Consider the following 14,637-nt stretch of genomic DNA (forward strand, 5'->3'; position numbering starts at 1 on the left):
TACTGTTTTAGGATGTCTTGAAGATTTTCGTAGGATGTCCTGAGAATTTTTCGTACAATGTCTTGAGAAATATTTAAGGACGTCCTGAAGACTGTCTTAAGACGTCTTGAGGACTGTTTTAGGATGTCCTGATAATTATCTTAGGATGTCCTGAGAACTGTCTTAGGATGTCCTAAGGACTGTCTTAGAATGTCCTGAGGACTGTTTTAGGATGTCCTGAGGACTGTTTTAGGATGTCCTGAAGATTGTCTTAGGATGTCCCGAGGACTTTTAGGATATCATATTCTCAGAACATTCTGTGCTATCTAAAATGTTTGATATTTATACAGTTATCATATTTAAGTTTATTCCCACATAGCACAAAAATTGCAATTACATTGTAGCAATATTGCTGCAATTTTGCAATTTTGTTGCAACATTGATGTAATATAACTGCAATTTTTGTGCTATATGGGTCTTCAGATATTTTGTAGTTAATGAAACTCTTTATACAAAATTTTAAGAATAACGTTTCAGCAGAATACATATATCCTCAGGATATCCCAAGGATATCTCAAGATATGAGTAGAATTTTACTTCATATTAATACTATTACAGAATATAACATTCTAAACTTACTTTAGAAGTCAAATTTATACATAAAATATTAATATAAAATATTTACAATAATACAACTATTATATCGTGACAAGATCCCGGGACATCCCGGAACATATTCAGGATGCTCCTGAGGATGTCACGTGCTATCTGGGGATAATAACTGACTTATCGAATTATCAAAATTGTTACACATATACTATTGTAGTGTGAGACATTTTTTGTTACATGTGCGACAAAAGTGCTTTTCGTGTCACTTTTTCGTATTGAAAATCGCTGATTCGTCATAAACAGTTTTCTCGTACAATTAATTTTTGCACGCTTGATCATTCTTTCACACCTTTGCCAACTTTTGCCTTTATTCTCATACTCTCATACGCGTCGTACCACAGGCACGTCATCTCGTGACACGCATATGATATTCTTGCAGACATTACCGACATTTCTTCGTTATCTCGCGATATGCATACGGTAACTTTTGACTCTTCGCTTTCGCGAACTAATCTTGGCTAATCTGTCAATTCATACTTAAGGATCACACATCTTTAATGCACAAGTAACACAAAATATCGTATACAACATGTGCGGATAAACGCACTCGCAAGGAATAGTCAATGTTCCGCACTTATTACACAATATACTATTATAATACATTTTATTTATTTAAAAGTTAAATTTGGTTTTATTTTTTATCATTATTTATTATAAGGACTATTTGTGTTTCAAATTGTGTTTCACATTTTTTTACATACCTTGAAAACTTGATGGAGAGCAATATCAGTCAACCATATATTTCCAAAGGAATCAATATGGATTCCATGTGGCAAATAAAACGTTTGATTTCCCCAACCACGAATAATATCACCAGTTTCAGAGTCCAGCGTTAATACTGTGTTATCACGAATGGGGCCTCTGTATTTTTCTTGATATTCTGCATTCTTGTTAAAAGTGCTGAAAAAAAAACGCGTTATCAATAGAATCCCAGTAAACACAGAACATAGCAGCAACATTGCGGCAAAGTTATAACATTGTAGCAACGTTACAGCAATATTACAAAATTGCTGCAATGTTCTGTGTTTGCTGGAATATTATAAAAGTTTTACGTTTAAAAATATTATGTTGCAATATATTTAACGTATTAAAAACAAAAGAGTTAAATGATAAATTAGTCAAGAATACAGCTAGATTTTGTAGAAACCGAGAATTGGAATATTAAAATAAATTGAAATAAAATTATTTCCAAAATTACCTACAGTTATCTTTCAATATAAGAGATATTACAATACTTTAATTCTTTAATAATCCTTGCTTTTTTTTTAGAAAAGGATGATATTTCTTATTGGTAGGCATTTTCGTTGGTTAATTTGTTAACGACTTACTCATAATTCCATACTCGATCTCCACGATGAAAAATTACGAGATTTCCCGTTGGTTCAACTGCAACTCCGGAAACTTCACCAAGATTTTCAGGACTACGCCAGAAACGATTTTCAACGGGATGCAGTGGCGCGTTGTAGGATTGCGAAAACTGATCCTGTATAATAACCAGATAAGAATAATAATAAATTTATGATCAAGAATAAAACAAAATCTTTATGTCGTTATTCCGATAAAAACAGTATATATGTACAATGAATCGCAAAAAGATTTTTTAGTTTTAAGTAAAGTTAGTGATTGAGTAAAATGTAGCTTTCTTCGCGCTTGAACACAATTGGTCCGATTTGCTAAGTGAGAATCAATTGTTCAATCACTTATGGCGTTTTTACCCGGTGCTGGGTTAACCCGTCTCAGGTTTTTTTCCTCTAAAACTGGCCAATTATAGTTATTTCCTTCTTTAGAAAAATGGCTGTGATTGGCCTTATGATGTCATTAATCGCTAGAGCGATTAACCGAAGCTGGTCGAAAACGTTATTAATGAGCAGGTTGAATTCTAAAACCCATAAAAAACAAAGTATTATAATTTTTTAGGATTTATTGCATATAACTAAATATAAATATAAAAGATTTTTTTACAGAAACCAAACCAGAATAGTAATATTATAATATTAAAATGATTATTAATTTAATAATACTAATGGTAATCACCATCTATATATAGATGGTATATGTCTTCACCTCAAAATAGTATAAAAAATTTGTTGCGAAAAATATTATTTTAGGATTTAAACCTGAACTTACACAGTTTATAAGGCTTAAAAACACTTTACAGAATTTTTTGGTAAAAAAGTTAACGTTTTTTGGTAAAAAAGTTAACGTTATCTGGAAATTCTAATCAAATATATGTTTTATGAATGTTTATCTTCTATAAAATTTATTTTTTGTTTAGATAACTTATTTTTGTTACCAGTGTGTCGAAAGTGATCCGGCCCTTTCGTGTAATTTTTTTCTGCACAAAGTCGCTGAAACACTTTAATAACGTTTCTGATCGGCTTGGATTAATCGCTCCTGGAGCGATTAATGATGTCATAAGGCCAATCACAGCCATTCTTCTGAAGAAGGAGATAATTGTGATTGGCCAGTTCTAGAGATAAAGGACCTGAGACGAGTTAACCCAGCACCGAAAACGCCATAACATCATTATACAGATTTTGTTAATAGATGGTCGCGTAATAAAGACGTAAGTCGCGGTGAAAAAATTTTAATATGACTTTTTCTGCATGTTTGATCATTTTTCATACCTCCGCGTTTATTATCACACTTGCATGCACGAGTGAATTCCAGATGCCGACACCACCAATCAAATTCTCTAAATTTATCTTAATATTAACTATTTGATTGGTAGTGTTTGTTTTACACTCTACGCATCACCTCCGTGAAGTTAGCCGTCCAACTTCAACTTTATTAATTTTCACTAATTGGTATCGATTGGTGGTCGTTTGGTGATCTTTGGTAGTCTAATTACATCGTTTAATAGTTATTCGCTTTCTTGTAAAATAAAAAATAAAATTTGGGTGTAAAGTTAGCCGGATAATGTCCCCCACAGCACACTTTATCCTGAGGATATCCCAAATTATCCCAGACAGACGAAGGCAATCCCACGGATATTTCAATGAGTAGCTCCCGGGATATCCTACAAAAATATCTCAAAATATCGTAAAATATCATAAGATATTTTATTAATATCTTACGATATCTTATTACATCCAAATAATATATCATCATATCTTTTATCTCTACAATTAATGGAGCGTAAATAAAGTGTAAAGGAACAGTAAATTATAATGTAATAAAAGAGTGACAAAAGCGTAAATTAAATCTCTAAGAAACGTAGATTAAAACGTCAGAGAACATAAAGAAAGTACACTTATCGAAACAATGTGGCATATTAATAATACTAAAAAATTATAAAAAATGGAATTAAACAAATTTTTTGATTTTATATACAAACAGAGCAAAAACAGACTTTTTAATAAGTTATTCCACATGTTATTTTGCGCGCATATATAAAAATGAGTAAAAAACTGTAAAACTTTATATTTATTTATAAAAATATAAGTTAATTATATACATGCTTTATCCTTCTAACAACATCTATTGTAATGATCTATAACAAATATGTATGCATATTTGTAAACAAGAAGTACTCATGAATCATTATGAAGCATTACGATGCGTACGATCTTCGAAGTCAAGCAACGTCGGCGATGGTTGACACTTGGATGGGTGACCGTTTTTTCAGATGTAGAGATTAAACATGCTTTAACAGGTACGACTGTGGTTTGGCTGAAACATGTTGTATAGTCTTCTTCCTCTTACAAAATTATCGTAGAAATAATTAATTTTTATTTTTTTTTCAAGTTTTTTCAATTTTTAGAAACTCTTAAAAATACTTAGAAATATTCAAAAATTTTCTAAATTAATCAAAATTTTTCATTTTTTAAATTTTTCCGAGAAACGTTTCAATTCTTATAAAAAATCGAAACATTTATCAGAAATCCTGAAAAAAGTCTAAAAAATTTTGACAAATTTTTTCACTAAGGTATATTACGATATCTCAAGAAATTCCTTGGACATCCTCTGGATATCGTTTGAGATATCTACAGGATGTCAAATCGGTGGACATTTGTGCATCCCTTGGATATCCCTTGGATATCTCAAACGATCCACGGATATTTAATGATATTGTGATATCCCAAAATGACATCCCAGGGACATTCCTAGGATAAAATGTGCTGTGTGGGGAAAAACCACTTGCGAAATGCTGCTCGCCAAATACCAAAGAAAGTTATTTCTCCATCGAATTCTGATTGGCGATGAAAAATGGATATATTTTGAGAATCCTAAACGTAAAAGGTCATGGGTAACTCCAGACAAACCATCGACATCGACTGCAAGGCCAAATCGCTATAAACGGAAGACAATGCTCTGTGTTTGGTGGGATCAGAAAGGTATCATCTATTATGAGCTGCTAAAACATGGCGAAACCGTTAATACTGAACGCTGCCGACAACAAATGATCGGTTTGAATCAAGCTTTGAGTGAAAAACGATCAGAATATCAAAAAAGGCAACACAAAATGATTTTACTTCATGATAATGCACCATCACATACAGCAAAACCAGTCAAGGAAAGGATTGAGGCGGTTGGAAAATACTTTCGCATGCGGCTTACTCACCAGACTTGGCTCCATCCGATTATTACTTATTTGCATCGATGGGACACGCACTGTTGAGCAGCGCTTCACATCTCACAAAAATGTACGAAAATGCCCTGATAGCACAAAGAGTTTCTGAATGGATCATCGCGAAGTGCTAGGTTGCGTACGATCTTCGAAGTCAAGCAATGTCGACGGCGGTTCAGAGTTGGATGGGTGACTGCAGAAGTTAGGCAATGCCAGATGTGACTATGGTGACTATTTTTTTTTACATTATAATTATGTTGTTTCAATACTTTTCACAATGGAAGTGCTGCATATATAGGACATGTATCCAAAATATTTTCTAAAACGTCAAAATAACGGCGACTCTTACTACCTGGGATAGTCATATTCCCGTAATATTTCAGAAACGTTTTGGCGGACCAAAGCGGACATTTTGACATTGCTGCAACCTCACAGAAACATTGCAGAGACATAATGTAACGTAACTGTAATAGTTTCAACATTTCAGTATTATGTCTCTGCAACATTGCAGAAACTTTTCTGTGCTATCAGGATGGCTCGATGACTGGTTTGCCTCAAAAGAGGAACAGTTTTTTTGGCGTGATATCCACAAATTGTCAGAGAGATGGAAAAAATGTATAGCTAGCGATGGGCAATACTTCAAATAAAATCTTTTTTATCATTTTCATACAATAAACATGTATTTTCTAACAAAAATTCCGGTTTCATATTTACACACCTGATATATAGACATTTTAAATTTGCGCATTTTTTGCATGGCTTGTGTCAGACGGAGCATGCGCTTGTGGTTAAAAAGAATGACTGCTGCGCATGCTCAAGTCATTACGTTAAGCATGACAGTTTTCTAATATTTAGGAAAACGGTTGACCACCAAACGGTTTTAATTAGTATATTTGTGACCATCAAACGATTACGCATCGAATGAGCTACTTAAATTTAAATTGGTGCAAAAATAAAACTTGTCCGGCTAACTTCACGCCAAATTTTATTTTTTATTTTACAAGAAAACAACTGACCACCAAATGATGTAATTAGACTACCAAAGACCACCAAACGACCACCAATCGATATCAGTTAGTGAAAATTAATAAAGCTGAAGTTTCACGGCATGTCATCTCGCGACACGCATACGGTAATTCTCGCAGAATTATCGACGCTTCGTCGCTTTCGTGAACTTAACCTGTCAATTTGAGGACATTCAAAAACTACACTTCAACGCACAGAAATGTTGTGTGCAACATGTGCAACTTTGTTTCCCGTACTTATATGAAAAAGCTAACTTTTTGCACCTTGTTACACAATGTATATTTTAGACATGCTACAAATAGTTAAGAATTACTTCTCATATAGGGGCGTCTCTGAGACACGCACAATCAGCAGCTCTTTATAATAGGGATAAAAATTAAGGTATTAAAATAAACAAAAGTGCACATACAAAATGAATACTATATTTATCACATCTAATCAGAATTTCCGATAACTTTAATTTTTTATACAAACAAACTTTGAACATTCGCAAGAAAGTCATTTTTTATTAAATGAATGATTTTAGAAACCTGACATGTTGGTGAAATTTAGTTTACAATATCGTCTTCAGTATTCAAAAATCAAGCATTCAGAAACATCTTGTCTGGTTTAAAATAATTTTTAGTAAGTTTATGTAATTAAAGAAATAACTTATCATATAATTAAAAACTTATGTAATAAAAGAAATTTATGTAATAAAAAAACCGTAGTTTATTTATTCATATATTTATTTATTTATTTTTTTATATAAAATCTACCAGAAATCTAATTAAAAACCTTATCTATTACTTCTTATATAATCATGTGATACATATTGCGCCTTGCGAAATAGTATTTCTATTATTGACAAAAAAAGTTTTACATTTAAGTGAAGAGTTTCCAGAAATCTTTATATACATTAATTTGTAACTATTTTGTACAAATAACTTATATTAAAGAAAAAAAAGAAAATGTAGGCTACTATATTATGGTTTTGGATTCGATTTTTCAGCCATTTATTTTTTATTTTATTGCAAAAACAGTTGTGTGTATATGTTGTGTGTGTATGTGTGTAAAATAAAAAAGCATTAAATTGGAAAAGTAAAAGTCAATATTACATTTAACACACATTTATTGATTGTAACAATTTTTACATCAATGAATAATATTATTAAGCATTAAATTTTTAGTGTATTATACACTCACAGCACATTAATAATCCCAATAAGATTTAAGATAATATTGAATTGTAAAATGGTAATCTTCCACGGAAATTTATTAACCTACTATTAACCTCTCCCAATAACATAAAGATGTTCATCTAAATTTATCCCATTAACATTCTAGTAACCTTGTCAATAATGTGATATCAATCTTAATACAATATTATAAGAACTTTCTGAGAATGTTATTTTATTGTTATATTTAAAGTAGGAAGTTTGAAAAACAAATTTGCATTATTCTTTAGTGGGATCATAGTCATTCAATTTACAGCCACATTGTCACAGTTACAAGTTGTTTACAAGCTTTTTAACGATCGCGGACGCGCGTCTCGATGGGCGGTCTTATTTCGTCTCGTGCTGCCGCGCGCTTGTCGGTATTTAGTGGTAGGCCGGCAAATTGGCTATTTTTTTAAAATTAATAACTCGTTAATTATTGAGAAAATTGCAAAATGTTAGAGGACTTTTCTACTCGGTTTGGTCCGTTCTATCTTTATGCATGCGCTATGTTAAAAAATTTCAGCCAGCCTGTATATAATATACATATATGTGTATTGTATACATATATGTATATGATATTATATTATATATTACAAATACATCTCTAACAATATTTACAAAATAATGATAAAATTATTTGTCTGAATAACAGACAAATATTTTTTATGTTTAATATTTTTATTTATTTATATTTTAATTTATTTAACATTTAATATTTATTGTAGTTTAATATTTATTTAATGTTTTAATTTAAATTTAATTTTTAATAAATAATTATAGAAATATTACAATGTACATATTAATTACCATAAAAATGATATAATTACGCGTAAGGTTGCTGAAATATTAAAATAATAATTTATTAATCTTTCAACAATATTATGATAAAAAGTTAGAAAATTATATGAAATTGCAAGATTATTTGGATGTGCTAATAATATGTTCAGTAACATACGTAAGATTTTAACCTATCATATGCAATGTTTGGTGCTGTGAAAACTAAGTGTAATTATAATAATGGCACATTAATATGGCATATTTAAAAATGACATATCTTACTTTAATCTATACTTTTCAACTTTTTGTTTACATCAATGTATAGTATATTAGTAGTGTAATTAATATAATTATGCACTATAATAATATAAAAATCTTTACGTTTTACCTACTTATCTGCTAATGAAAATTTTTATTTTACTTTATGCATTAATAAACTCAAAATTATCTTATATAGTAATTTATAAAAATAAAAGAAGTGCCCAAACAGGCACGCCAATCTAAAGAGTTAAAATTATTTTATTTATAGCATCATGAATTCTTTTCAAATGCATTTTAAGACTTCGCGATGAATTCTTCATTAAGTTCAATGCCAATATCAGCCAAAGCCTTGCTAATGGTTCGTCTATTCAAATCACGATTCTTGACAAACAATTTATAAAAACCTTGTTGTATTAATTGCCACACATGTTTGCTTTCAGGAGGATAATCGGAGTGATAAGCATGAAATAATTTGAAACAAAGTTCTGTTGCTTCAACTATGGTTTCGCACGTATATAAAACTCTGTCTACTATTATATGGGCATGAACTATATTTTCCCAACTTGGGCCTACTGCCAAGACATAAGGTTGTATAGAACTTGAGATCTTATTCGATTTACTTTTATTCATAGATAGTGATTTACGTCGACGTAATTCAATATGTTCTTGAATCTCTGTTTCATTGCAAACTCTGGTGACGAAAGAGTCCATTATGTCTATCCTTGTTGGTTTCCACGTCTTTTCTACGAAGGCGTGAGTAAATATGAAAGGGAGGAGAAGCAATGCCCCAGTAACTCTAAGTTTGATATCCGAATCTCCTGAAAAAGTTATTCATTTTACTGTTGCTATTAAATGTTAAGATAGATATAAAATTAAAAAGGTATGAAGTCAAATTACATTAAATTAAACATTATATTAACAGGAATAGTCTTAATTACTTTTTAAATATACATATAAAAAGTTTGAAGACGACAAACATTTTTTTGAAGGAAAGTTTTTAAAAGAGAAACTGAAATCTGAAAAGCAAAACTGAAGATGTCTAAGATGAAAAATATTGCAAACGAAAAGGGAAAACCACATATTGATTTTAATTTTTATTACAATAAAAATACGAATGCACTTATAAGACAAACGTATGCGAATCAAGCATTTGTAAGATCGAATTGAATTGAATTTTTGGTAATATGTTTGAAATTGAATTAAATCAAATCGATCTGAAATTTTCATGTCAAATCAAATCAAATAAAATCTTTTCTATTCCACTATAAATTAAATTCGATTCAAATTTTGCGATGTCAGAATTAAATTGTTAATATTTTAGTGCAGTTTATACGAAAATACAATGAAGCAATTTCAAGTTTTGTTCAAAAATTCTAAATTCATGATTTAAATCTATGAAATATTGAAACAAATTTGTGCAAATGATTTTTTGAGTAGTTCTATAAGATTTAGAAAGAGTAGAAAAGTTTTGAAAATCGACAAACGATTACACATAAATTATTACATTTATATTAATTTTATGGAAAATATAAATAAGGTAATTAAAATAAAGGTGATCGATTCTCGACTATTGAATCGAATTCAATCGAATATTGAATTTAAACCTTTCAGATTAAAAAACGATTACAAACAGAATCCACTGTGATCTAATTCGATTCGATTCGATTCAAAATATTTGCACACCTTTATTATACGATTATAGTAAAGCTTACGTTCAGCCAAATCAAGGAACAAAGTGGCTATATTTTTATGTTCTTGTTGGGTTATTCTTTTAAAAACTATTTTGGCTGCTTTGATGATTGCGAGTCTATGGTCATCTAACTTTTCAACCAGCTTTCCTGAATCTTTTATCATGGGATCTATATTGGGATAGAGTTGTTCGAAATCCTTACAAATCTACACATGAAAAAATGATCATATGACATGAAAAACACTACTCCAATAGCTAGCATTTGTGCCATTATGTAGAATTTTAATGCTAAAAGACAACTTAAAAAGGGCTTTTTTAATTACCTTTCTATAATTATTCTTTTGACAAAGTAAAAAGTACAATGGAAGAAATTTTTTCGTTATGCACTTGCAGAGTTATTAATGTTTTTCATTAAGCCGTCATTTTTTAAGTCATGATTTTTTAGAAGAAAGCAACAGTTATTTGAACCAAAGGCAAATTTTTTTTATATATAGATATATAATATGTGTGTTTATATAAAAAATTAAGAAAGCAATAATAATTATATATATATATTTATTTAATATTTTTTGCCCATGTATAAAAGAAAAGAGGATAAGATAATGACCTTTGTTTGTCATTTGAGGTTTACCAATTTTTTTAAATTTCTGTAATGTAAAAATAATAATTTATTCTTTTTAAATTTAAATTTTTTAAAAACTTATTAATTTTGTTATCTTATTGTCCTATGTGAATAATATGATGAAAAGAGTTAAATTAAGTTAAAAATGTACTTTTTATGAATAAAATTTACTTTATTAAATTTATATATTATTATTTTGATATTACAATTATAGAGAGTAATTAATAAAGAGTAAGATATAGATATATAAATGTAACAAAACATGTTGATCTGATGTGAAAGAATAAAATTAAGGAAAAGCAAAAATAATTATTATGACGAAGCTTTAGTATTAAAATTAAATATTTACTATTATCTAGCTTTTAATGAATTCAACATTATTTCATCATCTGTTGCTAGTTTAAAGAAATTAGCAATTTGTTATCTTACCCATTTCGTCATCTTACCCTTTCTTTCTTCTATAGTTTCTATACTAAATAAATTTTACAAGAAGAGATTGATATCACAAACAATATACACAAAAAGACAAAAGTAAGGCTTATATATGCAAACGGATACTGAATTATTAGATTCTACATGTATTAGGACATAATTAGAAAATTTAAATAATTGTGATGGTTCTTAAGTTTACAATATAAATGTCTGTATATAATTTTATTAAATTTAAAAAAAGTAAATTGAAAAACTAATTTTATTACATTATAAGAAACTTAACTATTGGTAAATAATGTTTCATCTTTTTTCAATGTTTTTAAATACTAATTTAGTTGGTACAACGTAACACTAATCGACAACAGGAGGTCAATTCTGTAATTTTTATCATAGTGTAAATGCGAGCCATCTCACGGGAGTTTGTTCGGCAAGAAATTTCCTGTCGAACGGTGAGATTCGAGAGAGAAAAATGAAAGATAGAATGAGAAAGAAAACGTGGAGCATCGTACATGTCGAGATTGCGTTGTTTAATTTAAATAATGAAAACGATATGCTACCGAAACTAAATAAATTTTGATCAAAGTCTTATTGTTTTATGGGTGATTCTGATTTTTAACATTACAAAAGAAATTTGGATCCAATATATGACGATACATCACTAATTAAATAAAAAAAAGTTTTTTAAATGTTTATTTATGCTGTACCTTAATTTGCATAAATTCTATGATACGGTATTTATCTTGTGCACGGATAGCAATTAAAGCAAAATGTGCAATTTATGTATTTATTATGTTTGTATGAATTCTGGCCTTCATAATTTTTTAAAATGTTATTTCATATGTGTTTTTATAACTGTGTTCGGCAAATGAGACCAACTATTTGTAATATATACATATAAAATTACCTATATTATTATCGCAATGAACATTTTGTTACCATTTTTCGTATATATGAGCTACACAAATATATATAATCAAAATTTAGTTCTTTTTTGTGTTATGAATTTGTTGGATACCATTAAAAAATAATTTTAAATTAATTATGCATAATGATCCACATAATGACAGAATTAATATACATAATTTTGTAATAATTATACACATTACATTATTTTTGTCGTAATTAACTGTGGTTTGTACCTTATGTTAAATATTAAATCGGAGAAAGGAAATTTTTGTATGGTGGGAATTTAGTGGGAAAATGTAACAATTGAGGAAAATAAACATTAAAAGTATATTAATCTAAGAAATAAAATTAATTTCTATTTGTGCATACATATACTGTATTAAAGTATCGGGTATTAATGATTATCGCGGAGCTGTGACATATGGGAAATAGAATTAAGAAATTAAAGAATTACTCGTTGATTGTTTTCGAATTTTTGAATGTATTTATTTGCGTTATTTCACCCTACAGTTTCTAACAAAACATTTTTTCCCACATTTCTAATTTAATGATTTCATATTTTCACTTCAACGTTACTGAATCGCGCGAACAAACTTATGTGAGATGAAAATGCGAAAAATGAATGAACTCACTCGAATTACAGAATTGACTCTCAGAACTCGGATCCAGATTTGGCGTACTTCAATGAAAGTCGTTCTAGATAATTTTATCACTTAACGCATATTAAATTGAAAATTGCTTTTTAATAATAACAGAAAAAAACAGTTAAAAGAAATACAATAGAGATACACAATAATTTAACAAATTTGACCTTAAAATTTCATACCATTAACTACAGCTTAATATTTGACGCTTAAAAATTGACCATGACAGCATAATCGACAACTAGAAACGAAGAATTCCTTTTATGATGCGACATCTGATGTATCTTTGTATGTAAAAATTACGCGAAGATAATTCAAATCGAGAATCGAAACTTTGCCTTTCTTTTATTTAATTTGTTGCAATTTCTTATATAACGCCCTTATAATACCATTTTTTATACAACGCCCTTCATAATTGTATTTAAATAAAGTTGTTAAAATTGCGTGATATTCCATTGCTTGCTCTTAAGTGCTTATTATTATTTTATGAGTCACATTTTATTTAATAATTAGAGTCTTCAAACAATTAGCTATTAATTATATAACTTTTATTGTATATAGGTATACGAGGTGTCAAAAATACTTTTTCTTGAAGTTAACTGTTTTTTAAATTGTTTCTAGTGCATGCAACATTACGGAATACATTATAGAACACATTCTACACGGAATATGGAAGACAGCTAACTTGAAGTAAAGAGGCACTTTTGATGCCTAGAATGTAGTTGCTCTAAGCTATAGCGAAAACAAAATTTTATATTTTGTTGCACAGTAATTTTATTCATGTCGAAGAAAGAATTAAAGTACTTGATTTTATTTTAATACAAAAATTTACTGCTGAATGAGGGTGATTTGAAGAGTAACTTAATTTAGGTGTTCGTAAAAAGCATGAACAATAATAATTAGTGTATCTGATCATATAGTTCCGTTCTTTTTAACACAAAGTTTGATTTAACTATAAATTTTTAAATACAATTTTGTTTTAATATGAGCATTTCAAACATGCAAAATTGATAAAATTGAAATTTAATTCTTTTTTTCAAGATATAACAATAAAGAAAATCCACGAAAGAATTTTTCTTACATTGAATTGCTTATATCTTTTCCATAGCGTCATTCGATAATTTGCATAAACGAATTCAAACATGACAAAATAAATATAGAAGATGCACATTCTGGAGGTTTAAAATAGCTATCACGTCAAAAACTATCGATAAAGTCCATGATATATCCAATAGACCAGTGAAAGTGTGCGAGATAACAGAGATCATGGGCGTCTCAACTGAGATAATTTATTTGCATGAACTAAATATGAAACAATTTTCGACAAGGTGGGTACCGCATTTGCTCATTGCATAATAAAAGTAAGTTCGTATACAAATATAATCGACAGTTTGAACAGGCGTTTAAGAAGAATCCAACGAATTCATGCGGAGTTTTGTCATCATGGATGAAATATGAATTCATCATTACCCTATTAAAAACACGAATCATCGAGAAGGCATCTGTTTTTTAGATGCGAAAGGAATTTTTACTATTTTAAGATCAACTATTTTAGAGGAAGACCTCGCTTTCGGGAAAGAACCGGCAACCTAAAGAAGTTGGGGGAAGTGCGTTGAGCTTCGAAAGGATTATGTTAAAAAAATGAAAAAAATGAAGTACTATAAAACTAAATAAAATATTATAAAACTGTGTTGTCTTTAATATGAAACCAAATTATTCTTCAAATCACCACTGTATGTCAGAAATGATGAGATTATTATCATTTGGATCACACATTTATAAAAAAAATATTTAGAATTAAAAATGTGCTAAAATAAGCATTAAGAACAGGCACACACATTACACATAGTATATTCAAATAA

The 14,637-nt window shown here is 29.2% G+C and overlaps 1 protein-coding gene and 1 long non-coding RNA gene across 10 annotated transcripts in view; one reads left to right on the plus strand and one right to left on the minus strand.

Moving 5' to 3' along the window:
* The window catches only part of LOC105840131 (peptidyl-alpha-hydroxyglycine alpha-amidating lyase 2), a 35,686-nt gene that overhangs the window by 10,152 nt on the left and 10,897 nt on the right, over positions 1-14,637 (minus strand). For 2 of the 9 annotated variants that reach the window (XM_036292923.1, XM_036292924.1), the window contains exons 3-4: positions 1,977-2,131; positions 1,350-1,548 (exon numbers count right to left, since the gene is read on the minus strand). In XM_036292923.1, coding sequence (XP_036148816.1) covers positions 1,350-1,548; positions 1,977-2,131 — 354 coding nt within the window. Of the gene's footprint in view, positions 1-1,349; positions 1,549-1,976; positions 2,132-8,481; positions 9,300-10,193; positions 10,378-12,017; positions 13,017-14,637 lie in introns of those variants that run through there. The other 7 variants (XM_036292918.1, XM_012686921.3, XM_012686923.3 and 4 more) reach the window with 7 other exon arrangements.
* LOC118647651 lies at positions 13,014-14,548 on the plus strand. Its single transcript, XR_004964820.1, has 2 exons — positions 13,014-14,103; positions 14,175-14,548. It is a non-coding gene; the product is annotated as an uncharacterized LOC118647651 (long non-coding RNA).

Source organism: Monomorium pharaonis, chromosome 10 (genome assembly GCF_013373865.1).
Source record: "Monomorium pharaonis isolate MP-MQ-018 chromosome 10, ASM1337386v2, whole genome shotgun sequence".
NCBI classification, from domain to species: Eukaryota; Metazoa; Arthropoda; class Insecta; order Hymenoptera; family Formicidae; genus Monomorium; species Monomorium pharaonis.